The 27,849-nt window shown below is 42.3% G+C and overlaps 1 protein-coding gene across 4 annotated transcripts in view; it reads right to left on the reverse strand.

Moving 5' to 3' along the window:
• The window catches only part of TNRC6B (trinucleotide repeat containing adaptor 6B), a 256,842-nt gene that overhangs the window by 35,358 nt on the left and 193,635 nt on the right, over nucleotides 1-27,849 (reverse strand). For 3 of the 4 annotated variants that reach the window (XM_081248095.1, XM_081248098.1, XM_081248096.1), the window contains 8 exons: nucleotides 26,943-26,964; nucleotides 19,980-20,318; nucleotides 15,051-17,399; nucleotides 13,279-13,437; nucleotides 10,250-10,425; nucleotides 7,916-7,990; nucleotides 6,117-6,162; nucleotides 4,349-4,497 (listed from right to left, as the gene is read on the reverse strand). In XM_081248095.1, coding sequence (XP_081104221.1) covers nucleotides 4,349-4,497; nucleotides 6,117-6,162; nucleotides 7,916-7,990; nucleotides 10,250-10,425; nucleotides 13,279-13,437; nucleotides 15,051-17,399; nucleotides 19,980-20,318; nucleotides 26,943-26,964 — 3,315 coding nt within the window. The remainder of the gene's footprint in view (nucleotides 1-4,348; nucleotides 4,498-6,116; nucleotides 6,163-7,915; nucleotides 7,991-10,249; nucleotides 10,426-13,278; nucleotides 13,438-15,050; nucleotides 17,400-19,979; nucleotides 20,319-26,942; nucleotides 26,965-27,849) is intronic. The other variant, XM_081248097.1, reaches the window with a different exon arrangement.

A 27,849-nucleotide genomic window follows, 5' to 3' on the forward strand; every position in this document is an offset into this window, starting at 1 on the left:
TTTAGTTCTAGAAACTCTAATACCTCTGCCTCTCCTGTCTTACTAATCAAACTTGTCATTCTGAGGTGAAATGGCTCAGTTCTAACTTTTCTGAGATCCTGGTAGTCTGGAGCTTAGCTACTAATCCTTCCCAGGAAAATAGGAAACATTCATTTTGCTAAGACTATTCCACTAAGATCATTCTCACACTTTACTATCAAAGTAACGACCTTGTTATTAGATGTTAATTATTCATGGATGGTCCTTGGATGGTGGGGTTTCTGACAGCTGAAGTCCTTGCCAGAACCTATGTTTTGTAGGGCTCCAAACTGCTCTGTACGGGTCATTTTAAATTTCAACCTCTCTTTCTGGTAAGAGGCATTACAAAGAATTTGCCTCTTTTGGTTTTTATAAAATCAAGCCCTACTTTCCTATTCGTAGGAGAAAGAGTCCATCCCACTCCCACCAAAGGTTTTAGGTTTTCATTGTCAAGTGTCTCTAAAGCCATACCAAACACTTTGATATATTTGATACAGATAATAACAAAGATAAGTCAACATAAGTTTATCAAAAAATACCTTTTTTATTTTTAATTTTTTTAATTTTTTATTTTGGTGGTACGCGGGCCTCTCACTGCTGTGGCCTCTCCCGTTGCAGAGCACAGGCTCCGGACGCGCAGGCTCAGCGGCCATGGCTCACGGGCCCAGCCGCTCCGCGGCATGTGGGATCTTCCCGGACCGGGGCACGAACCCGTGTCCCCTGCATCGGCAGGCGGACTCTCAACCACTGCGCCACCAGGGAAGCCCCACAAAAAATACCTTTTTAAAAAAAAATAAAACCCTTTTTAGATCATTTTTATTCATTATTTACTGTTAAATCTTGCTTTTTTATTTTTTGGCCATGGCATGTGCCTGGTGAGATCTCAGTTCCCCGACCAGGGATGGAACCCAGGCCACGGCGGTGAAAGCCCAGAATTCTAAACACTAGGCCAACCAGGGAACTCCCACCTTCTCTATTTTTTAATATGGAACCTTGGCATCACAGGTTGGTCATCTTCTTGGCTTAGAAGTAGCTATTTTGCACAGTAATGTACTTAATGGTAATCATACAAATCCAGTCTTTTTTTAAAACTATATTTAGAGATTAGGAAAACCAGCATCAAAAGCATATTATATATATATATACACACATTAATGGTGGCTTATCTGGCTATTTCTATAGCTTCACTGTTGTATGTGAGGCTTTTTTTTTTTTTTTTTTTTTTTTTTTTTTTTTTTTTTTTCGGTAGGCGGGCCTCTCACTGTTGTGGCCTCTCCCCCTGCAGAGCACAGGCTCCGGATGCGCAGGCTCAGCAGCCATGGCTCACGGGCCCAGCCGCTCTGCGGCATGTGGGATCTTCCCAGACCGGGGCACGAACCCGTGTCCCCTGCATCGGCAGGCGGACTCTCAACCACTGCGCCACCAGGGAAGCCCTGTATGTGAGGCTTTAATTGATGACCTGAGCCTAATAATTATTGGTGATATTTGCCTCAACTACAATGTTTAACTTAGAAGGGTATATAAATTAAAAACAAGGTTATCAAGCTAATTGAAATCTTCTGTAATTTGGGAAAAAACCTCAAATTTTATTTTGAAATTATGAAGTATGTTAACTCTGCATGAAAATAGTGTGAAAAAACCATAACCATATTTGGATAGAACATGTATAATCAACTTGGTTCACAATGGACTTTGTAGCAATCCACAGATCAAAAACATGAAGAGAAATGACCTTTTTTTAGAGTCCAGTGCACAGCTAGTTTGGCTGGTCACTTATACTAAAGTTTATGTACTATAAGTATCTGACAATCAGGTGATCCTGGGAGCATACTTATGATCACCATTAACCAAGAGTATTAAGACAATCTTATATGTGATATATCTCAACCCAAAAAAGACCTCCTCCCCACCAAAATGGATATAATTGTTTCTTCTCTGTTTATATAAGTAATACACAGCCATATCCTCTGTGGAAACATTAGGAAAAAGAGCGAAATATCAAGGAAGAAAACAAAAAACGACCTATAACTCTCAATCCAGAGTTAAGCAATCTGAACACATGGACATAATATAATCCATTTTTTAAATGTGCTAAGGCAACAATTAGCAAGCATAAGAACGATCTATATGTGACTTAAGGACTATAGCGTAAGAGGTGTTTTATACCATCCTTTCATTTCTATGTGAAAGTCATCACGTGCAAACAGAATGGACGCAACTAATAATTAAATGTCCTTCTGTGACATTCAGAGATGAAAGTCAGAAGGACAAGTAAGTAGTCATGGAACTAAGGCCAGGAAAGTATCACTGGAGCCACTGTCACAAAGGAATTGTCCCCAAATTCCTGGTTTTCTCCACAAAAACTACAACAGAGCTACTGCAAGGTGACAGACAGAGGCCTGCTCTGTCCGCCTGGGCCTGTAAAGGCGAGGCGGCATGATCAGGCCAGCCCTGCCAGTCCTCTGTTTCTGCTGCACAGCCCTTCCTTGGAGGACTGACAGATCCAACCCCAGGAAAGGCGCTGCTCCAGGCTGAATCAAACACTGGGCAACATGGGTCTTCTTAAAGCTTCATTATCTAACATGTAAGTTACCCTTCTCTGGGTAATATGATACTTAAAGACACTGGATTTTTAAGATGCTGTAACCCTCCAATATTTAATCTTACTAGTTTTGCTGCTGTTTTCTAATTAGCAATTTTATTAGATTGAGAAGACCTCAAAAGTAGTCTTGCCGTTCAATCAAACGTTCAAAAATGGCAAATACGTTGCTAAATTAGATGATAGAAGGTACCTGTAAGCTTCTTTAACATTTTCCTAAGCCAGTCATTAGTTAACTATTCAACGTAAACTTATGACCAAAAATGGGAAGACAAAAGAAACATATTTAAAATAAAATCCATGTTGAGAAACATGAAGAGAGATGGGTTCTATGGGCTGAAAGAGCTAAAGCCTGTACTTAATATCATTCTGTGCATTCAGTAATCAACAAATTTCCCAAGACAGACAAATGATGCAATAAACTGCAGACCAGGGCCAAGGCGAGGCCACAGCCAAGCAGTTATAAATTTGAGAGGCCTCCTTACTTGTCTAGCAGCGAAGTTTTGGGGGTTGAGCCCTGTGCCGATTGCTCCAAGGCTGACGTTGGGTAGTGTGGAACCAGAGGGAGACAGCTTGTAGCTGGGAGAAGGGGAGAAGGGAGAGCAGGGAGCCTCATCCCCAAGGCACCCATCTTGATTGGAGAAAGGCAAAGTCAGCTGAAAAGTAGTAGTAGTTAGCCAATCACAATGAGTGTTGGTTAGTGAAGCAACAGAATGCAAGAAGGGAAAAGAGAAACACCAGGAACAAACAAGGTTAGAGTGTATTAGCAGTAAACGAGGATAGAATTTGGATCTGATAATAGTCATGATACTTGGCCCAACAGACACCATCTGTCATCCTCTTTCCTATAGGTTCTTATCCTCTAAGTTAGTAACACATTCTGTCCATTGCACTATGATAAAAATTGCCGGACACTTCATTTTCATGCATCTAGCATTGATTACTCTAACTACGTGGCTGCTGAAACAGAAGCCAGAGTAATCTTCTTGCAAATATGGTGCTGTCTGGATCAGCACTGTGGTGTCAAAAAAGTGCCAGATCTAAAAACTTTGGTTTTAACTGCCTTCTGAAGACCAGGAACACTGCAAATTGGTATTCTGAATCAAGGAATGATCTCCTCCATTAGAAATGTTAAAAATCCCAACAGATACGTATAAATGACTTGTTTAAAGCAGATAGTTGAGAATTTGAAAAGTATACCATCATAACTAAAAACAGATCATTATGGAAATGGAGAAAGAAGACAAAAGAGCTCTCTTAGAAATAGCAAAGGAGAAAGTTTTGGATCATCTTGACAAAGCTAGAAGGCAAGGCCTTAGGAGACACAGAGTATTTGCACAAGATCCAAAAATTTATTTTTGTAAATTGCACAACAGCAGAAAAAAGAATTCAGAATAAATTTGCCTCTAGGATTTCTTCTACATGTTTTGAGTGTGCATTTCCCCCACTATAAATAGATCACTTCCTCCCTCCAAACTTCATAAATTCCCCAAAACTTAGACCCTGTTCACAGTACTCACATTCTAAAGACAGATGGTTCTAGCTGCTGCCTAATCACCTGCCAACAACAACTATTTTCATGTCACCATTCAAAAGCAGGTGATGTTTGTGCTTTGCTCGCTCATTCAGTTCAGTAATTCTATGCTTCCTTCTGGAATTAATCATCAAAAGACAAGTGGGAACCAAAGTGGTTCTCATGAATTATTATCTTAAACCAAGGATTCAACTCACCTTCTCAAAATAAGGCCCACTGTCTGTGGTTCCCATGTCTTTGGAATTAGGTGGACGGAACCCAGATCGATCTTTCCTCATGATATCATTAAAATCCCCGAGATTCATTGCTCGCTTGTCCACATCAAATTTTTTATCTGGAAGGCTCCCTGAAAAGTAACACAGAAGGAGTGAGGACGTTAACAATCAATGTCTCCCTCACGACCAAGAGTGACCTGTCCCACTATGCTCCCTGAGGTGCAGGTGTAAGACCAGAAGAGCTTTCTCCTGGTTCAGGCCGCTGGTGGTCCTTCCTGGAACATACATGGATGCCTTAAAAACAAAACAAAACAAAACAATCCCCCCCAAATCCCACAACATATATTAGCTGTAGCTGGTTTTCTATGGAGGACTGCAAGGGAGCCTGAGGGCTAACCCAGTAAAAAATCTCTAACTAATCTAATTCTTAGACTGGGTATTGATATGTTTGATGAACATATTTTGCTCATATATTCAAATGTCCTCAGTGAGAGGATGTGTCTCTTGTTAATATTTTAACATCTGCTAGACAAACAGTTGGGGTTGTGAAACATGATTATGAGGAATAAAAAGAGCAAAGAGGCATGGTTGTTGCCCTAAAATTTAGAACCTCATGCTGAACGCAGGAGACGGTGTGCCATGTTACTGGTACAATGTAATTTCCCAGGTACAATGGCTATTCCCACTTTCTTTCACGTATCTATAAATTTGCTATTGTACAGTGACATGAAGCTCATTCTTTAACTGTTCTCATATTTAAGAGTATCACAGATCAGAAGTTATTTCCCTTCTCTCCTAGGACTGTTTCCTTTTCTTCCCGTTTGATTCTTTTTAAGTTCCTTCGGGTGAGCGACAGCATCACTGTGAAGGTCCCGCAGATGACGGGCTGACGCTGCATCTGCTCTACGTGCAGAGGGGCGGGTTGGTCAATAATGGGACATTCCAGTGCAGACAGACCTGGCCACCTGAGAGCTGACTCTGGCAGGGCCACAGACATATTTTACTTGGCTACACACAGCATTTTAAACAATCTGGATTAGCTTCCACTATTTAAAAGTCAGGATGTCCAGGACAGGAATAAAGATGCAGATGTAGAGAATAGACTTGAGGACACGGGGAGGGGGAAGGGTGAGCTGGGACAAAGTGAGAGAGTGGCATGGACATATGTACGCTACCAAACGTAAAACAGATAGCTAGTGGGAAGCGGCCGCATAGCGTAGGGAGATCAGCTCAGTGCTCTGTGTCCACCTAGAGGGGTGGGATAGGGAGGGTGGGAGGGAGATGCAAGAGGGAGGAGATATGGGGCTATATGTATATGTATAACTGATTCACTTTGTTATACAGCAGAAACTAACACACCATTGTAAAGCAACTATACTCCAATAAAGATGTTTAAAAAAAAATTAGGATGTCAATGCATATCTGAATTTCTGGCCTCTCTTGCAAACACTGGAGGACCTGGCAAAGCTGAGCCTGCACTCATCCACGACAACAAGTGCCAACGGCCGAGCAAAGGCTGACTCCTTTATGTGGTACACACGGTCTCCCCAGCTGCCCAGTGGCCTCTAAGTTTCAAGTTTTTATACGTGGCACACACTACGCATTTACATCAAGCATGGTGCCTTCCCCAGAGCGAGTGTGGAATATGCGTCTAGGAACTGCACCCATCCAACTCAAAGTGAGCAGGGGATCCCAACAGGGTGTCATGAACAACAACATATTCCATTCGTATTAGTGGAGGGATACACACCTACAGACAAATCCATTTTGCTACTTGGATTATCTTCAGTTTGACTCTGAAAATAAAGAACAGTGAAGGAAGATTAAAAGCTTGAATTAAACGTCTGAATCAGAGGAGAAATGGCATTATTCATGTGTGAGCCACACCTTACTTTACTACTAGGACTATACAAGGTCCTTGGAAATGAACCTTAAACTGGAATGAAGACAATAACTTTTTTTTTTTGGCTGCGTGGCATGAGGGATCTTAGTTCCCTGACCAGGGATTGAACCCGTGTCCCCTGCAGTGGAAACGCGAAGTCCTAATCACTGGACCGCCCGGGAAGTGCCAAGACACTAACATTTATATATATATATATATATATATATATATTTTATTTTATTTTATTTTTGGCTGCATTGCATCTTTGTTGCTGCACACGGGCTTTCTCTAGTTGTGGCGAGCGGGGGCTACTCTTCATTGCGGTGCACGGGCTTCTCGTTGCGGTGGCTTCTCTTGTTGCGGAGCACTGGCTCTAGGCACATGGGCTTCAGTAGTTGTGGCTTGTGGGCTCTAGAGCACAGGCTCAGTAGTTGTGGTGCATGGGCTTAGTTGCTCCGCGGCACCCAGACCAGGACTCAAACCCGTGTGCCCTGCGTTGGCAGTGGATCTTAACCACTTCCTTTCCCCACCAGGGAAGTCCCAGTAACATTTTTTTTTCCTAATTTTTTTTTTTTTTTTTTTTTTTTTTTTGCAGTACACGGGCCTCTCACTGTTGTGGCCTCTCCCGTTGCGGAGCACGGGCTCTGGACGCACAGGCTCAGCGGCCATGGCTCACGGGCCCAGCCGCTCCGCAGCATGTGGGATCTTCCCAGACCGGGGCACGAACCCGTGTCCCCTGCATCGGCAGGCAGACTCTCAACCACTGCGCCACCAGGGAAGCCCCCAGTAACATTTTTAATATGACTAATTTTGGGACTTCCCAGGCGGCCCAGTGGTTAAGACTCTGTGCCCCCAATGCAGGGGATCCGGGTTAGATCCCTGGTCAGGAAACTAGAGCCCGCATGCCGCAGCTAAAAGTTCCGCAAGCCGCAACTAAGACCTGGTGCAGCCAAATAAAGAAATAAATATTAAAAACAAAAATCTGACTAATTTTGATTGTTGTTGGTGTCTATATTCCTAAATTCGATTTTCACATCAAATTAGCTTCAGTAAATCTATGGGCAGAGGAACAGCGAAACAGCTGCTTGGAGAATTAAACCCCTGTGCTCAAGTTCCAGTCGGCTCAGGATCAAATTCCAAGAGTGGCAGCCAAATGATGACAACTTCTTCTTGTGACTTGTCAAGTCATCAGATCTTGAAATGTGCAGCCAAGTCATTTGTCTTTTGGCAACCAGGGACAGGGTGTCCCCATAATGTTCCCAAGAGATCAAAAAATTAGAAATCCTACAAGAACTGCCTATATAATTAATCACAAATAGTTTCCCAAGTTATTCTGCAGTTGCTGTCTTTTTAAAAATTATAATATTAAAACTGGTACAGTAGTCAGCAAAAATTATATAAATTTTAAGTACTTGGCTTTTTCTTCCCTAACTGCCTAAGGAAAAGGATACAAGGACTAAAAATATTTAAAAGCTGTACCCTTTAAATACTGGAGTATTTCATTAAGAAAAAAAGAATAGAGAACAAATACTGCCTAATCCAAATCAGGAACACTGCTTAACCAGTTTCTAAATCTGTAATTTTGTACTATATGTGGCAGTGGTCTTAAAATTTGTACTAAATGTAAAAGTTGGGATACATTACACATATGAAAAAGTAACACTTACCAGCAATCCCATATTTGAAAACTGTTTGGCAAGGGGATTCATCCATGAATCATTGTTTCCTCCTTTTAGTGAGCACTAGAGAAATGAAATACGTAACCTCAGAATCAAATAATTTATTTCATTTCAACTTCCTGAGTTGCATAAGTACTGACTGAAAATGCAAAATCAAGAGTTTACCTTTTTGAACCCTAACTATTCCTCTTTAACTACAGTTATTTTGATATGCTATCTGTTAGTCTAAAAAAGTACTATGCCTTAGTTATTACATCTATGTTTTTATTCTTACTTTATTCGTTGCACTGAATTAGAAGTAACTGGAAAAATATATGGTCAGCTAGTGTTTTTACCCTATAAATAGAAGGTCAGTATCAGATTTTCTAAAACATAATGTTTGCATGCTAGTATTTTCTCTCTTAGTATCTCCTTGTAACCCAAGCCGGTTTGTATTAGGAGTGAAGAAAAGGAGTTTGATGCTAGTGTATGTTATTTGGAAAGGAGCCCGTTTAAACTGGTCATTATTCTCTGTGTGGATACAATGAGGAACTCATCCACGTAGCACTTTCCTCTGCTTGTTTCATAGTGTAAAGATGTGGATCCGCAATGGGAAAGAAGCCTAGCAGAAGACACCATCACCAAGCTTCCCACATAGCTGTTACTATGAGGGCAGTTAGTTTTAAGTGCAAAGGTGGCGGATATAGGTTTCTGCTTGTTTCTTAATGGGACAAACTAGTTTCTCCACTGAACAAGGCACCAGTCATCAGTTCCACTTTTATTTCTACGTAGAAGGTGAGTGGAACTGTGGTAGGGACCTTGTGGGGGCAGGAGGTGATGGGGCTTTGTGCACGCGTGCATTCTCCGGGTAAAAATTCTACTTGTGTTCTGATGGTATTGGTCAGATCAATTTTATTATTCTTGCAAGTGTTAAGGTACTTAGTTTGAAGGTCAAAAAAACCCTCACTGGAGGGAGCAGAGAAGTGGTAGTTACTTTGTGGACAGATGATAGTGATAACAGCACAACAATGTGAATGTACTTAATGCGACTGATCCGTACACATTGGTTAAGATGGTAATTTTTATGTCAGCTGTATTTGATCACACACACAAAGAGGCCCTCAGTGTGAAAGGTCAGAATCATCAGTCATGGAGCAGAAACATTTAATTCCCAATTAACTTCATTAAATCTTGGTGGTTCCCTGAGTGGGCTAGTACCTTTCATTCAGCTGCTTCCTCAACAGTCTCCTGAACTATCTTGTAATTTGGTCTTATTGTTAATTTGTAAATAACAAAAAGAAAGCCACAGCAGACAACACGAATGTACTAAAAATGCTGGCAAGTTTACTGAATAATTTCTTTTGTGACTGGAGTAATAAAAGTCCTTTAAGAGGGAAAACTGTAAATGACTGCTTAAACAAAACGTTTCTAACAGAAACAATCTGTATTCTCAGGCCTAAAAGAGAGTAATGGTATTCAGAACAAAATCCCATAGGCAAAGGGGATGAAGGTACAGCCCCTGGCCACTGAAGACCTTCTAAAATGGCACCCGGTATTTGAAAACCAGGACTTTTAGTTGTGAAGCGTTTCTTAGGGCAGCAAGGCTCCCATCCTCAAATTAAATACATGGCTGCCCACTTCCTATGTCCCTCAATGTATCTCTGGAATGAGAGGCTAGAATGAAAAAAGAGGGCTTCTACTGAGAGTTGTTCAGGTTCTAGATTGAAAACCAAAGTCCTCATCAAATTATGCAAATCAAAGGAGAAACTAAGTTGTTCTAAGGTACAGAAAGTAACAAGTGTAGAGCACAACTGGTACAAGATGTAGATACATCATCTAGTTGCTAACGCAGGGTTATGCACTGGCACCTCATTTTGTTGAGAAAAGGGTCCTGGGCCTTGGAGTTTCCCGAATGAGATAAAAATGAGTTGCGATGATTGCTGCTGGAGAAACCATATTACTGTGGTTTCTCTTTAACATATTCCTGGGGATTTACTCTAAGGACTGACTTGGCTTTAGAACGCAAAAGTGTAAAACATTTATAAGGTGTGCCTTGACAGCTTCCAAAGAATTATTCTAATATGGAAGCCAAAGTGAGGAAAATTTCATTTCTTTGAAAATCCCATCTTACCCACAGCAAGAGTTTTGTCCTTCGAGATTTCACGGTCATGGGGAAGGAAGACGAGGGGTAAAGAGGAAGTAGTTACTTGTTCTGAAGAAAATACCTTCCCCCTCACTGAGGACCCCAGGAACTCCAGCTGCCTGGCTTCGTCCATGAAAACATTCTCAGTTCTGCCCTCTAAGAAAGAATAAGCAAGCCCAGGTATTTCTAAAGCGGGCTACCTTCATCTGTTTCTTTCCTCCTTGTCCCCAGCTTGCCGAACTGTGGGAGGAAGCACTTCCCTGAGAGCCGGCGGTGTTCCAGACTCCTCCATCCTCCTCCTCTTCCCAGCTGGGATGGCGAGTTCCAGTCACAGGCCCGTCACTCTCCCCCCAGCCGTCTTGCATAGATTTGGAATCTTTAAGAGAAGAACAAACCAACTGTACGCAATAGCTATATATAACAATAACCACAACAACCATTCCCCGTAAATACAGCATTTTAGTGTATTTGTAATTTTGTATAGTCTACCTGTACGGCAAGGCAAATATCATTCGAACTTTTCAGAGCAGAAATGGAAACCCAAAAAGGGTCAATGATACAGAATAAGTTAATAAACCACAAATCAAGATTTCCTGGCCTCTGGTTCAATGATTTTTTCCCCTTTACACAAAGTTGACAGAAATTCCCCAATTGAAAAGAACCTGTCGTTACTTATAAGAAATTTCACATCTCAATTTAGAGAAATCTGTTACTCTTAATGAGGATGTTTTACTGCATTCTTTAGTTTTACCCTCCTAGAAGTATGTGGTAGACTTTATAATGGACTTTACAAACATGAGGTATGGTAAAGAACAACTGTCTACCTTGCTTGGGGTGAAGAAAAGAACACGCAAAATGGATGAAAAAAGAAAACTGTATTAGATTTTGAATATCAAAATTATGGTGAAAGAAGAGAAATTCACATATAGCCATGAAAATTTGAAAGTTATTGGATTTACACACTTGAAATGGATTAGGTACTAAAAAGATCCTAGGCAAAGACAATGTATAAGCAATGGCTTTTAAAAGACGGAGGAAATGTGGTAGACAGGGAACGAGGAAAACAGAACAAAGAGAGAGGGAAATCAGGGCTCTAATATTCGACGAAATAGGACGTCATCAGTATCCAGAGTCAAATTTCACCAACATCCCCCTTTAAACAAAGACCTTTAATTTGGAGATTGGGATAATCCTTAATCTCCTTCTGAAAATACTGTATGGAACTGATGGATACACTGTGTGGTAATGATACTCTATACAATGATGGAAGAAGGGAAATACACTATCCTGCCTAGAAGCTCCATCCACACCTTCAATTTACCAAATGACAGGACCTTTATGAAGGGGTAGTTATTTGATTTAGATAGCTTCATGTGAAGAGTCTAGAGCCAGAAAGGTGTCTCTTCCAGGCCTTTCCTTGAATGACTGCTGCCATGCCCTAGGACCAGGCCTATGATGCCATACAGGCACCCATCAAGTACACAGGGTGCAAGGCAGCTGATTTCCTCAGACTGTGGCATCATCTCCCAGCAACGCCCAGGGGAACCTGATGGAACCTCCATGGGGTTCACTGAGCCCCCCGTGCAGGGGCTCTGTGACTGGGCAGCAAGAGGCAGGGCTTGGGAGTTGTCCCCTCCGCTGCTGGAAATGCCATTGATAACCAGGACCATTTCTCCTGCATAGGAGGTTACCCACTATTATTGTAAACACAGGCTTTATACATCCTCTGACAAGCAACAGGAATTAAAGACCCAACATAAGTGACATACTGACCCCTTTAAAGAAGGAAGACATCCACGTAACCCTTCTTCTAGAGAAAGGAGCTGAACTTTTAACAAATGACTTCTTGTAGAAACATAAAAAAGCTCCGATTTTTAGTCACAGAGCCCACACCAGATATAAGGTATCTGCAGTCTAGACAAGATCACAGGTTAACTATCAGCATCAATTTGGTCGGCTGTGATGATCCAGCCCCTTCCTCTATTACACACTGAAATTACCCAGAGAAGGAGTAAATATAACTACAGCTTTTACTGCAGATACAGAGGATCCTGAAGAGTAGAAGACTTTTTAAAATCTGGAGAAAAGTGAGTCTTTTGTGATGGACAAAAGATGATCCTGAAGTTGGGAAAGACATAAAAATCCTGAAAGCACTGCTGAAGTGCCGCCTTGTGCCAAGGGTCTGGTTCATGCCTTCCAACAGCATTTTGGATCTATTCCAAGTCTACAGGATGGTATTTCCCATGATGATACAACCAATTTTACAAAGAAAATCAAGACGGAATCAAACTCTTTATAAAGTGAAGGAGATTCGTAATTTTAAAAATGCAGTCAAGTTACATAGGAGCAAGAGTGAGTTTCTAGAATACAGATAGCTAAGATGAAATTCCTTCCTGTGGCATGGTAAGAATCATACATATCATAAAATAAACTTGACAGTAGAATTTTTTTATTCTTGTTCAGATTTTGAGTATTCAGTCTGACCACATTTTTTAATCAAAAGACAATTCCTTAAGTCTGCAATATGGTAGAAAAGTGATGTTGGAATACTTTTTAAGAAAACAAGTGAAAACAGATACTTGAAACTGAATTTTTCAATTGAGCACCATCCAATGGGACGTTCCGCAGCATCCATTTACAAAGTTTGCAAATTACTGTGACTACACATTGCCAGCTGGATCTAGTATAGCTTAGATTTTCAATGATCATGAATAAGTGTGACGTGCTTTGTTTAAAAATTCAAATGAAGAAATCTTTTTTGGGTTAAAGAAACCTTAAATGTGCTTACGTGGGTGGATGTATGAGAAGAGAGACAAAGGGGAAAGGAAGGAACGGAAGGATGAAGTCACTGGGCAGCAGAGACCTTGTTCCACGTTAAAAGCCAGGAGTTAAAAAAAAAATTATACCAACATGAGAGTAGAAATGCAAAATAGATCTAATGAGCAATATTTAAGTTACTGAGCAAAAAAAAAGCACCACATGAAAATTTCAACTCTGGCCAGAAACCAAACCTAAGTTAAAACGAAATCAACAAAACTAACTTATGACTTCTAGTTCATGGTAAGCATTTTTACATATGCCAAGTCCCCAGCATTTGCTGCTAACCATTTATTAAAGGTTCAAGGTCCTGAATCTCACTGAAACAACAGTTTAACAACAGCCCTCACCAAAATGTGTGACCCCCAAAGTTATAATAGAGACTCCCTCAAAAATAATGCCGTATACTTACTAGGTTTCATGGCATTTGGAGCACTGGAGGGTGTGGTCCCCCAGCCTGTGGTCGATGCTCCCGTGTCATCCATTTCACCCCACCCAGGACTGCTTTCATTTGGCTCACCCCAAGCTGAAGTACCATTATCTGGAGCAGGTGGTGTGCTTTTGCTCCAGACTGTAAAGAAAGGACATGTATCTCTAAGAATGATTTGTTCAATGAACACCATAGTATCCACTGGAGGTGAAGGTAGGAGGAACAGGCACTCCTGAATTCTGTTGGTGGAAATATAAATAGGTGCCACCTTCATGGAGGGCACTTGGCATTGTCACTTTAACCTTTTGCCCAGTAATTCCACTGCCAGGAAATTATACCACAGATATACTTGTAAAAGTAGATGAAATTACATGTACAACAATGCTCGCTGCATCACTGTCAGGTAACATTTGGAAGCAACCTAAATATCTACCAAAAAGGGACCAGTCAGACCGATCGTGAGTTGCCCATCAAATGAATACTATACACGAAGCAATTGAAAGACAGAAATGTACATGCTAACGTGGAAAGTTTTTAAGAATAATGAAAAAAGCAAGGTGAAGAACAGTGTATATAGTACAATCCCTTCCGTGTAAAAATTTTAAAGGATAGATATATTTTGCTATAGGTATGAATGAAATTTCTGAATGGCATACAAAATTCTAAGACCTGCAGGGAGAGACCCTAGGGGCTAAGATTCTTTTACTTATTACCTTTTGCTTTTCTGTACAGTTTGAAGGTTTTTCCTATATGAATAAAAATTTTTACATGTTCTAGGTAGGGAATTAATGAGCAATCTTCATTTCCTTCCTCATTCTTTTTAATATTTCAAGAAAAGAACTAATTAAAAGTAATCATTTTCTAAGTGTCCATAACTGGAGTCACTGAATACTAAGCTTACTTTGGAAAGTGGAAAATTAAATATTATGACTAATTTTAACTAAAAAAGCGAACACTTGAATGGTGCATCCTCTTAATTTGTTGAACTATATGAGGACACTCAAGTTGACAACGCCAAACTAAGAATGATTACCAGCACTACTTTTTTTTTTAAAAAGAGTTCAAAATCCCACGGCACCCCCCCAAGCCCCACCTTTTTAAAAATTTTCACCAGCACTATTTTTAATTTACCAGGTATGATGTCTCCTACTCAAATAAGGAGGGAAGAAAGTTTAATTCTGGACAACTGATTATCATGAGATAACAATCTCCACACAACGAAGTTCTCCACTTCCAGAGGTTAACTATTAAAAATTATCTGGAAAGTGATGGAAACCTTCCAGATCCCAGCTTTGCTACAGCATTTTCTGATGGTCTCTGCAAGAACAACACAGACTACTTCCTGTCGCCGGGGCAAGAGAAACACAGAGGATGTGTCCACAGGCAGAACCAGAATGGAAGTCAGGTCTATTTCTGCTCCTATTTTAATTCTTTATTTTAAAATCTAGAGCACAGTTTGTTTAGCAAGATATAAATCTTTTGGATTCTGCAGACCAATACAATTACCAAAACGAAAAACAAAAACTGGAGAGACTAACCCAGGAATGCCTACTTTTTCCTTTTGCCAAGAAAGAACATTAAAATGTACTACCAGCATCTGTTATCACTATCATTTTATAAAAAGAGAGTCTCTGTTAACAACAGCCTAGAGTTAACATAGGAAAGCTAAGTCAAATAAATGCATCTTAATAAAAATGCCTTGGTTTAGGATTTCTTTTCTTCACCAAAACCTGTGAGAAAAAGCCATTGCCTACCTGATGCTGATTTAGCGGTCATCGGGGTAGGCAGGTTTGGTTCTCGAGGTGCTGGGCCCCCTTGGGAATTCTTATCCCACAGATTCACATTCTTGTAGTTGTAACTGTTAGGGTCTCCCCACGCTGAAGTGCCATCATCAATGTCCATCTTCCGACTAATCGACTGTGGGGATGGCTCTTCCCAACCACTGGGTTCCTCATCCTTCGGGTTCACTGGCTGCGGCCCGCTGCTCCAGTTGGAACTGGAAGGTCGTCCGTTGCCTGGAGGTGGTGGGGCTGGGCCTCCCCATGAACCAGAAGTCTCTGGTTGTGGTGGCGGTGGCTGCTGTGCCTGCTGCTGCTGTTGGTGCTGTTTGTTCCAGGAACTGGGTTGTCTGCCTGTCTCTGACCAGGCTGTAGATCTTTTGCAATCTTCCCACCCGCCTTTTGAAGCTAGGCTTGCGTTCCCACCGTTCCCCCAAGTTCCGATTTCACTCTGCCCTCCTTCACCCCACCCAGACACAGGTTTACTGGCAGAACTTTCCCAATTGCTATTTTTCGCCTGATCGACCTCCTCTCCCCAACCATTCTTTCCAGAAGTCCATCCTTGATTGGGCTGGCGTCCACCTCCCCACCCCTGCTCCTTGTTGGAATTCTCATTCCAAGAGGAAGATGTCTTTTCATCTGGTCGTCCTCCTCCCCAACTGGAAGAGTTGTTGTTCTTATAGTCATTCCAGCCTCCTGTGTTCTTGGGGTCTTTCCACTCTGTAGAGGCTGAGAGCTCCCCCCATCCAGACTTCATTTGATTGCTTTGGCTGGGTGCATCTCCCCAGCCCCCTGAGTTCTTGGTCTGTGTGGCAGCGCTCTCCCACCCCTCAGTTCCTTTGTCAGATTTCCCCTCGGGCCTTGGCACCTCTTCAATATCCCACACTGTGTCCTGCTTAATTTGAGTTTGGCCCCAGCCAGTGTTTGAGAGCACCCTGGGGTCCAAATCAGTTCGGCTCAAAAGAGTCTGCAAGACAGCCTGACAATCAGGATGTGTGGGCCTGTACGACCGACGGCCAGAATTATGACTGTCACTACTTCCCGCTTTGTGGTTGCTTCCAGTGCTTTGACCTCCAACTTCACTTCCCGTGGAGCTGGAAGATCTTCCCCAACAGGGAGCCTGGGCATTGCCTTGGTTTTCAGGGAGGGGGTGGCCCTTTTGATTGTCCCATGCTCCAGTGCTAGAATTTGGTTGGTTTGGACCACTCCATTCTCCAATTTTCAACTCATCAGACCCAGTCGGCTGTTTCCATTCTCCCTGAGAGACCCCAGATGTCATTTTGTTCCCTTCACCCCATTTGTTGTCACTAGAGTCCTGAGGGCCAAAGTTCCAGGACCCACCCGTAGACCTGTTATTGTTGTCCCAAGAGTCATTTTTTGACCCAGTTGATTTCTGAACAGGAGCTCCTTTCCAGGAGTCCTCTCTATCCTTTCCATTGTTCCCATTGTTTCCAGAATTGCTCTGTCCAGAGGCTGTGTCAGTTCCAGAAGGCCCCCTAGCTGCACTCCAAGATCCAACACTCCCAGTCTTTCGATCTCCAGTGCTTTGTGAAGGGGCATCAGTGCTCCTGGAGGCGTTCCCCAAGCCCATTCCGAAGGGCATTCCCTTATTCTCCATGGGGTTTGGTGAACTTAAGTTCAAGGAGTTAGTGTTTCCATTTTTTGGTCCATCAGTGTTATGAATTTGAGCCTGTTCTCTGCCAGAGACAACAAAATTAACACCCGCATTTTCCATCTTTGACTGCTGTTCCCTGGATGCCTGACCTACTGTGCTAACCTGTGCACTGGAATTACTAGTATCCGTTTCCAATGCCCCTTTCCTAGAATTTCCTTCTTGGACCAGCGCTGGCCAGGCAGATGGGTTGCTATTTGGGTTAAAGTTGCTGAAGCCAGAGCCAGGTCCAATTCTATCCTGACCGCTCACATTCCTCCAATTTCCTAGTCCATTGTTGCTTTCTGTAGTAGAGGTGGAAGATTGAACAGATTTAGCCTTAGGGTCAGATTTCCAGACCCCAAGATTACATTCGTTCCCAGAACTTGCAGACTGGCACTGGCTCCCTTTTCCTTTGTTACTAGTGGTGCTTCCTGGCAGAGTGCTCTTCTCAGAGCCAGGGTTCGAGGCACTGTTGTTATCGGTGGTGTTTTCGGAAGAAGACTCAGTGTCTTTGCTGGCAATGCAAGGCCACTCTTCCATGTCAGACCCGTCTACAATCACCTTGTCCCAGATGTGAATAGGGTTGGGGGAGGCGCCGTTGTTGGAGGAGGCTCCCGGGCCCCAAGTGGGATTTGCATAATGTGAAGCAGCAGCAGCTCCAAGGGCTGACTCTGAGAAAGAGAGTGTCTCATCAATCACAGCCGCATATGCATGCTCTATTAACACCCCAAGCTCAAAGTGCCCCAGAGGAGAGCTCACCACGCTTCCCCGCAAACTAGTTCTCTAGCCAGCTGCCTGCCTTGGTAAACTGTATCACACCCATCTTAGTCATCTCTTCTGTTTTGCCTGGTTGGTGTATTTGCTAAATCTCACCCCCCAGCATCTCTCAAAGATACCCTCTTGCCATTCCTAGTGACAGAGAAGGGCCTTCCTGTATCTTGAGACAAGGCAGTAACACCCTGTACTTGCTTTATATCTCCAATCCATGCTGAACATTCCTGGCTGCAGTGAGTTTTCTAAAGCACACTTTTGATTATATCACTGCTGTATGGAAGGCAGTGGATAGTTTCTTAGTGTACAAGAATAAAGCTAAACTCTTTGGACTGAGGTTTGATCAAGATGCTCCACAACCTGGGACCAACTGACTCTTCTAGTCTCATCTTCCACTACTCTCTCTGATGATGCCCATATTCCACAAATTGCACCTTCTCACCCTGGCACCATTCCACACAGGCACCTCCTGTTTTTTCCTTCTGAATTCACAAACTGAAATTTATCTGTCTTTCTGGGCCTAGTTCAAGTGCCATTTCTTCTATGAAACTTTTTTGAGCTTAGCACCTGAAAACAACCTTTCCCTGTCTGGAGCCATTTTGCTCAGTGTACTGTGTTCACATCTTCCTTTCCCCACGTTAGTGCCTTTTAGTCAGAGACCTATCTTGCTAACGTTTGAATTCCACATGGTGACCAGGGAACTAACTACTGCTCAGTAAGCATCTACTGAATGAGCAATGCCCACCCAGCTAGATGCTAGGGGCAGACAAGCATGAATCAGTTTGTATGCCCAAGGAACTTGATAAAATAGTCTGGCTCAGCACGTATTTGATGGAATTTACTACATTTGGTGGGGGGAAAAATGACCTGTTTTTAGCCCAATAATTTCTAAACTTATTCCTTTCACCAAAGAGCTTTAAATCAATATGACGTTGAAAAAAAAACTATTACATAGAGCCATATAAAAATAAGGAAGCAGAGAATCTCAAACTCTTGAGATTAGGGGCCTCCTTGGTTTTAAGAATGTAAACAGGAGACTGACTCACACTGGACCCATGTCGATGTCCAGGCCTGGCTAGACTCAGCCGCTGAAGTGCCCGGCACAACCACTCCCTCACACTTCCCTTTGCAGCTGGTTACGAGGGGACAGGAAGGAAGGGCCAGGAGGCCTTTCCCTGCCTGATTTGGGCCTGGCCTGACAGCCACCACAAGAAGCCTCATATACAGGGCTTATCGCTGTATAAAGCCCGTGTCACCACGAGCTTTCTTTCCATCTTCGCTTGGCACACAAGATGGTAACAGAATTTTCTAGGCAATTCTATGTTCAAATCAGAACTAGAATAAAGCATCCTGTCATTAACAACCACCAGCCCACTGTCCTTGCCAACGCCTGATGGTCTTCAAGCTCTGAATTTTAATTTAGTCTCAAAAAATATTTTAAGAATATGTGGAGGGCTTCCCTGGAGGCACAGTGGTTGAGAGGCCGCCTGCCGATGCAGGGGACATGGGTTCGTGCCCCGGTCCCAGAAGATCCCACATGCCGCGGAGCGGCTGGGCCCGTGAGCCATGGCCACTGAGCCTGCGCATCCGGAGCCTGTGCTCCGCAACGGGAGAGGCCACAACAGTGAGAGGCCCGCGTACCGCAAAAAAAAAAAAAAAAAAAAAAAAGTGTGGGGGGGTGGCATCTGGAAGTTCTTTACTGTTAGCTGTTTAGGCTGGGCCCGTGAGCCATGGCCACTGAGCCTGCGCATCCGGAGCCTGTGCTCCGCAACGGGAGAGGCCACAACAGTGAGAGGCCCGCGTACTGCAAAAAAAAAAAAAAAAAAGTGTGGGGGGGGTGGCATCTGGAAGTTCTTTACTGTTAGCTGTTTAGTGTTCATCTATTAAAAACTCTCGAAACTTCCAGTAGGACCCTTCAGCTAAAGATCCCTTATATCTACATACAGTTTTAAACAAAGCTCAAAATCCAGGGCTCTCTAAAGAAATACTGATTTTAAAAATCTAATAAAAGAATGGTATTATGTGGGATCCTCCCAAGATTCTACATTATCATCTAAGAGACCTTCTTTCTATTCTCCCAGCATTCTAGGAACGTAAACACGGGAGTCTAAGATTCAGAACCAGCCTCTGCACTAGCCTCACTTCCAGTCGCCCCCTGAGCACACCCCTGTGGGGGAAGCTGGGACTATGGAGGCTCGAACTGTAATGCTCTTGTCTGAGGAGGAAAAAAGGCCCCAAAGAGAGAGGAAAAACAGCAGCGACATTAGACGCTCAGGCCAAGACCACACACACTCACTGGATACCAAAACCCAGTTTCAGGAGAGAAATGCTGGTACACGTCTCACACTGGGCTCCTCCCCCATTTTGAGTAACGCCAAGCGTCTATATAATTAACATGGACTTTACATGGGCAACACAAGCGACATGCTCACTCCCTGAAGCCGCCATGTCTCCCGTTCACCTGCACGAGGCTCGCTCACCTGGTGCGGTCCCACCCTCGCTCTGCAGCAGCGCTCCTGTCACTTGTGCGTTGGGGTTTGCTCCGGGCGCTGTGGAGGGAGGAGGCCCCGCCCCGCCCCCGAGGAGCATGCAGGACGGTGGAGGAGGCTGCCCACGTTTTAGTAACACTTTGTGGTCCTGCTGGCAACGGAATCGCGGCGGCACCTCCCGAGGCATGTAGCGGGCGGCGCTTGGCGGTTGTCCGTTCGGCACTGCCACCCTTTTGGCATTGTTGCCACCATTGACTGGTGGCGATGGAGAGCTGCCAATTGGGCTGGCGGCCGTTGGTTGGCTTAAACTTGGTTTCGTCACTTCGGGCACTGAAAGAGAGAGATGGGGAAACAGCCTTTGAGATCAAATGCATTTTTCTGAAGATTATTTTTAAGAAAGCTTCCATGAGACCAATTCTAATAAGACAACTCTTCTTTCACCCAACTCTGAGGGACATGGTCTTTCCAGATTCCCCAGCATCTTCAGTTTACCGAAGGTAGGGTAAGGGCAGCGAGTGATGGTGACAAGGATTCAAAGGCTGCGGTATCATGGAATTACATTCCATCAACTAAGGAGGAGAGGGAAGCAAGCACCATTCACTCCCCTAAATCAATAGTGGGCTGCCTAGAAGGTCTAAGGATGCATACAAACCCCACACAAAACCCATGGTAAAGGTTCAAGGCTCTCAGCCCAAGGGTCCTTTCCCTTTACCAACATTCTGAAAGACTGGCCTCTGAGAAAATTTCCCCCAAATCCCTGGACCAGGTAGGCTATGCACCCTTCATTTGGGCTCCTGGAACATGCTGTCCATCTCTGAACCACTGAATGAACCGGTTATATTGACATTCTCCATTTACAGACCCTTCTCCCCACCATGCCAGAAGTTCCTCAGTGGCAGGAACCCATCTTTCATCTTTTTGTCTTAGGGCCTGGCACAGAGTAGACCCCTTCAGGGAACCCCAGGCCTAGAGAATCACAAAATCAACTTGGTTTTGGTTTCTACAGCCACCTGAACTCAAAGACTCTTGGCACTCTGTGTAAACATTAGAAATGTTATCTTTTTGCTTTTGTCCAAAAAAAAATTAAGTGGACCTTGTGTGTGTTTTTTTAACTGTTCATTTAAAATAAAAATTTCAAAATGTAGATAGTTTTCCTATTTACTTTAAATACTTAGGGTTTTCCCTCACTTTTACAATGGCAAACAGGAAGTACTGGAACACTGAAATGACCGTGAAGCTCTGCAGGACCCCTTGGCTTTCCCTCAACCCTACAGAAAATGTTCCTCTGGATCTGCACCTCCCTTGCTTCATCTTACCAAAAGACTGCCACCCTTTCCAAGAATATCCACCTGGCAAATACAGGCTGGCAGCAATACAGAGACAATCATTGAGACTGGTAATTCAGATGATTCTGAGGCCTAAATCCTTGACACCCAGAGTCATGTTAGGGCCAGCCCTGGTGGCAGTATTGCTCTAACTGCTGAAGTGATGCTGGGCCAGTATGTTGCTTGCTGAACTGGCTCCTTTATGAGGAGAGAGATACATCATCAGAAATCAGGGGGCCCAATCTATAACCACTGGACATTGGTGAGTACCGTGAGTAACAGGAAAAAAAAGAGTAGGAGCCTGAACTAACTGCAAAGCAATACTTGGGTCTAACCTTAGCCAATCATGAGGCAGTTCTGGGCCTCCTAGTAAGGAAGGGAGGTCAGAGGATAAATGAATGAATGAATGAATAAATAAGTAAATAAACATATTTCTTAAGAAAATAAATAGGTCATTATCTAATATTATTAATATAGTACCCTTTGCATGACTTATAACAGCCAGTGGATAAATAACTGATAATGAATGAATAAAGATGAATTATTTAATGATTCATTTTCTATCTGTGCCTGGAGGGTTCCGTAGCACATGGCATTCCCAATCCTCTTTCCTCTTATTATGAGAATAAACAAGAAGCTGACAAAGGCTGGCGGGATTCTTCCGAACTAGTTTTTAGGACAGAAGGAGTTATGCTTCTGCAAGGCTACCCTTCTATAAGAGGGCTAGAATCTCCACTTTAAGGTAACCAGATTTGTTACATGCCTTCCCTCATTTCTCTAAAATAGAGTAAGACATGGTAAGGAGAGTCTACAGAGCTGAGATCTGAACATCAGTTCGACTAACTTTACAACATTCATAGCATAACTAAAGAAATCTGGTGGGTACTGTGTATTGTGCAAGATTCCCTGCAAAAGCTCCTCAAGGCATTTTCCCACCATCACATCAGAGGTAGAATGGATCATAAACGATGAAGTCATTATAAAACAGGACCACCGCTTGACCACTCTCCTTGCAACATGGTGCTCTATTCTGGGAGATTAGCCATTCAAAACTCTAGGACACAGTCAGAAAAAGCATGCCTGAGATACATATTAAGAGCAAACTGTTTCAGGACTTGAATGAATTCTTATTGTTTTTTTTTAAATTACACCTTTCTGTAAATTCAAGAATTTTAAACATTTAAAAGCCAGTCGCAACTCTAGGCACTAACTGGAGAGCAATGCAGCTGTTGGGCAGGATGCCCAATCCGACCTGCTTCCAGAAGTCCAACTAGAGACATCAGAATCAGTGCGTGTGCCACGTCAGGCTCCAGAAAGTCAGGCAGTAACAGAGGAGAGGGAAATTATGATTAAGTCTGAATTACTTTTTGGGCCCTCTCTCTTCTCTTCTGAACCTTAGTGATTTTAATAGCTTGTGGTGCAAATATTTCTAAAGATGAGCTGCTCAAAATAAGGGCACAGTTTCTTATTTTCCAGAGAGAAAGTCTGTGGCTTAAACATGATCTCTGCATCAGGGAAATAAAGACGTGAAAAATGCTGGGTATCCTATTTTCTAATTTCCATTCATTTACCACCAAAAGCCATTTACTTACTCTAATGATTGAATCTTTTCCCCTTCCCTGCTGCCATTATTTAATACCATTCTCATCTTACAGTCTGAACTTCTAATTGCCTCTATTTCTGAAAAACTTCAATAAGATTCTTTTTCAGATAAAAGTATTCTTTAAGAAAATTCTGATACGGGGTAGGACCAATACAAACTATTTTCTTTCAACACCTTTTCGTTTTGGTTTTTTAATTAATTTTTATTCTTTAAATACCTTGATGGTACCAAACATCAAAAACAAACAAATAAACAAAAACAAACAAAAAACCCTTCTAGAAATGTTTTAAAAGTAGTAGTTAAAATACAAACAAGCTCTAGAGAAGACATTATTTTAGACTGAAAATTTTCTTGGTGAATAATAATGAGTTACAATGCAATACAAAACATTTCAAAGATTGATAACACACAGAGTGGCTGACACACACTCAACACTGTTCGGTAACCTCTAAGCACTGTCTCCATTTCTTTACCTTCCACTCACTCCCCATACTCAACGCACGCTGGCCTTTGTCCAGATTGTCTCCCTGGAAGCTTCTCTCCTCATTAAATCACTAGTGATTTTGCTGTCATTCTAATGGGCACCAGCTGGACCTCGGGGGAAGAAAGCCTACCTCAAATATTAATCAATCAGAGTAGACCCAAGGTTATTCAGTGCACACAGCACCATGCACCCACTGTAATATGACTTCTGGAATGGACTCAAAAGCCAGAGTTGTGGCCACTGTACAACAGTGGTCCATCTCCTCAGGTATGCTGATGGGAAAGTGCTGTTTCTCTGCTGTGTCCAAACTGGGTAAAGGTTATGAATTACTGCTTTGGACAGCAATATCTAAAAATTTTTATTTATATTGAGCTGGAAGCTTTTCCCTGTTGCTTTGACTCACCAACAGACATTTACCAAGGAACTGCTAAGTGTCAGGCACCAGAGCCCTTCAAATCTTTGAAGATAGTTACCAGAGCTTCCCCATGTGGGAAGCATTCCTTGGGAGTTAAACACTCCCCACCCCCTTCCAGTATTTAACCCTCCCAGCGGTGACACAGGTTCAAATTCCTTGACCATTCTGGCCCAAACTCCTCATGGTCCATAGAGGTTGATCTCTGTTCCTTTGCATAGAGTGGTGCCCATTAAAGGAACTGTAAATCCCTGCCTAGATACTGTATTTCCAGTAATGTAGCTTAAGGTCATGTTAGTTTCTACAAATCGGTTATTTCATACTGATAACTTCCATTAAGCCAACGGTCACCCTAAGATCTAACATCTTTTTAACAACGCTAAATGGTTATGTCCAAACTCTTCCGTTACATAGTCTATTTCTTCAATCCTAATCATACCCTTCATCCCTGTTAAATCTGGTCTATTACATCAATCCCACAAACTTTTCCAATTCCAAGACCAATATCCAACAAAGGAGGAGATCAGCTTCTACCTTAAGTGCCTTTTAGTTATTTGCTACTTGAATAGCAGGCCCAGCTCTGGCCCATGTCTTCACCTAACCTCCACTTCAAAGCCCTGTCCTGTTTTCTCCAAAATTCTCACATTTTTTAAATGATGGAAAATAAATATGCTGAATTTACTTTTTCTCTGAAATACAGAGAAACCTTACTTCAGTCCTCCGTACGACCAGAGACTTGGCACCAACACAGTCTTTTTTTTTTATATAGGGTCTGCTGGGGAAAGAGAGGTGGATTCAGAGTTAAGGGGAGGCTGCCTGAGGCAGGCACCATCTTTGGGAAGGGGAACAGAACCCAGAAACATCAGCTGAGGGAAGAAGAATGGGATTTAGGCAGGTTCTTGGGAACAAAGATGAAGATGTGGCTGTAAAACGGGATAAAAAAGGTAGAAAGATCAGGGCCTCCTTCTACTTATGGTCTAACATACCTCAGGGATAATTTTTATTCCCCAGTTCTAACAATTAAATCCCTTATGAGACCCAAAACAGGCTCTCAGCTCACTTCAGGATTATTTTAATTTTTGAGTGGGAGGGTGGTGGCGATAGGGGGGTATGGAAACTGTGAAACTGTATTCCATTTTATGGTAGTATGAGAAAAACCCTAAATGGAGGGAAACTTTGGTAGTAAGTAAAAAAGAACGTTTAATTTTTAAGGCTTTGGCAGAGAAAAGAGGAATGTGATTCTGAGAAGAGACCTGGTACAAATAAAAAAAAGAAAGAAAACTCTAACGGATTTTCTGCTTTCCAATAGAAATACCACTTAACGTACAGAGCAGCTTATTTCGACAGCTCAACTGGTCCTTGGAGTCACAAGTATTAAGAACTGTGGCCAGGCCCAGGAACCCAACCACTGTGTTCCAGCAACCACAGAGTCTGGATTTTTTAGGAAAATGCCAATTTTATCATCTGTTGTCCTCATAAATCATCAAAAAGTCCTATAAATATACTTATATGCCAAAATCCTTTCCTAGACAGTATACTGGTTTAGAAAATATGGACACTGTTCTACTATCAATAACTCTGTTTCTACGGTAAAGTATAATTTATATTTCAAACAAGTAATTTATAGAGATACTTCCAAAATAATGCCTACCTCTGGGTTAGAAACTGGCTGGAAGTATAAGGGGAGAACACTGTTCTAACTAATTAAAATAATTACAGCTAATAGTAGTTTCTCTCAGTTTATTTTATAAATCACTACGAAGTTCCAGACTATATTCTCTTTTTTTTTTTTTTTTTTTTTTGCGGCATGCGGGCCTCTCACTGTTGTGGCCTCTCCTGTCGCGGAGCACAGGCTCCGGCTGCGCAGGCTCAGCGGCCACAGCTCACAGGCCCAGCCACTCCGCGGCATGCGGGATCTTCCCGGACTGGGGCACGAACCCGTGTCCCCTGCATCGGCAGGCGGACTCTCAACCACTGTGCCACCAGGGAAGCCCTATATTCTCTTTGAAATGCTTTTTGATTAGAAATATATGACAGTAATGTCTACTCATCTGAGAATCTGTTTTCCAGAACTAAGTTTCCTAAGAAACTAGTACCATCTTTATTAGTCTTCCATCACTGTGTGACATACTTTGGCCTGGTGGTCCAATAAAACGAAACAAAACAATGAAGAAACCAGTCATTAGAGAACCTCCCATCAAGCCTTGGCCTCTCCATGACCCTTATCTTCCCCCATGTTATCATAGTCACATCTGATTCCCTTCATCCAGGGCAGTGGTCCTCAACCTGGGACATATACTGTGGTCACCTGCAGAGCTTCCCTAAATACATCGATCTGCTAGGGCTGTGGCCTGGGACCATGAAGGTTTGGGAGGAGACTGGGCTTGCGTATTTTGACAAGTCTATGCAAATGATTCTAGTGCATATGCTAGCAGAGAACAACATATTTAAGTGGGTGAGGTTAGGAGTTACAATACTGGTCTCAAGGAATTAAGTCTCCCATTCTTAAGGAGAACTGACCAAAAGTATGACCACTGATTATGCAAGACTGCATAATCAAAATGAACAAAAGAGAAAGAACTGAATACACGCAGACCATTAGAGATCGAGAAGGACCTCAGAGACACCTGCTTCTGTTTACAACACATCACAATTTTGTAAGAGTTAAAGTGCATTATCTTTTTTAAAAGCATATTCCAGGCTCTATTTCAGAAGACAGTGTGAGCATCCTAAATATAACCCTCATTTTCAGACTCAATGCCTATCATGGATCAAGGTGGTTAACAACCCTCTGCAGTTCCCATCTGTAAAGCAGGGACCAGTGTGTTGCTTTTGCTACTGTTCTAAGAAAAATTTTTGCAAAGGTTCAGTTCAAAACCATGACCTCTTTACTTTCAAAACAAGGTATTACACTGTCTAATCTCTCTTGCCTCCCAAAAAATGTAAGGCCAACTAGAAACACTAAGTACTTTTAATTTGTCATTACTGCTCTTCAGTGACTGCAAACAGCCAACCTTAATTACTCTACACCCACTCCCACGAATCAAGGGGATTGGAGGCTGAGTCAGCAAAGTGTAAAATCTAAACACCAGAGAACATAAATCTAAAAAGGAAGAAAAAAAAATCTTACCTTTGGTTTTTTGTTCCGTGACCTGCAAAATAAAGAGACGTAAGTAAATGACACTTGCTTTCTAATTCTGTAATGTATTGTAATACTACTTTAATTCTGATATTACTAATTCAAGGTGTCAGATACATACGCATTATCTAAAATTCAGAAAAAGTCAGTTCAGACATCCTTCTAAAGACAATGGCCATATGTCCAGCTATAACTTACATGACCCTCACTATGAAAGATTCTAAAAATTAAGACGAAAAAGCATTCCGTTCTCGTTAAATGAGGTCCTTGCACTGGGAATGCTATTTCCCATTCGGACTGCAATGACTAGAGAAAAGCAAATGGATGAGGCCCAGAAACAAAATTAACCACAGAGACAAAAAGATTTACCTATGAGTATGGACTCAAACACTTGACTTCAAATGTAGAAAGCAAAGTTTAAGGGGCCATGCTCAGAGGCATCAGAGATCACGGTAGGAAAGCTGGATTCAAAACCAAGCTATGCCACTTCCTGGCTATGCGATCTCAGTTTTTAATTTACCTTTTGAATGAAGATAATAACAGTATCTCCTTTGCAGAAAAGGATGCTGTAAGGATTAAATCAGATATCCTACACCAATGCTTAATAGCTGCTATTATCATCAAAGTTTATAGAAAATAATGTGAAACAGAGAAATAAGATTGAAATATATAAATTTTGAACAAATACAGATTGCTCTGTTGAAAGTATTTCTTTATATAGTAACTAATACATTTCTGGAGGTGACTAACTTAAAAGGTTGGATATGCTGAATATAATAATGGGTTTTTGAAGAGTTTGGAAATGATGACTAGGAGCCACACGGAAAACTGCTTCTGGTATTAAGAGGGGAAAATAAAGGAGAGCATCTAATTATACATGCCCTATAATATTTAAGCA

This window comes from Mesoplodon bidens (genome assembly GCF_964165515.1).
Source record: "Mesoplodon bidens genome assembly, chromosome: 11".
NCBI lineage: Eukaryota > Metazoa > Chordata > Mammalia > Artiodactyla > Ziphiidae > Mesoplodon > Mesoplodon bidens.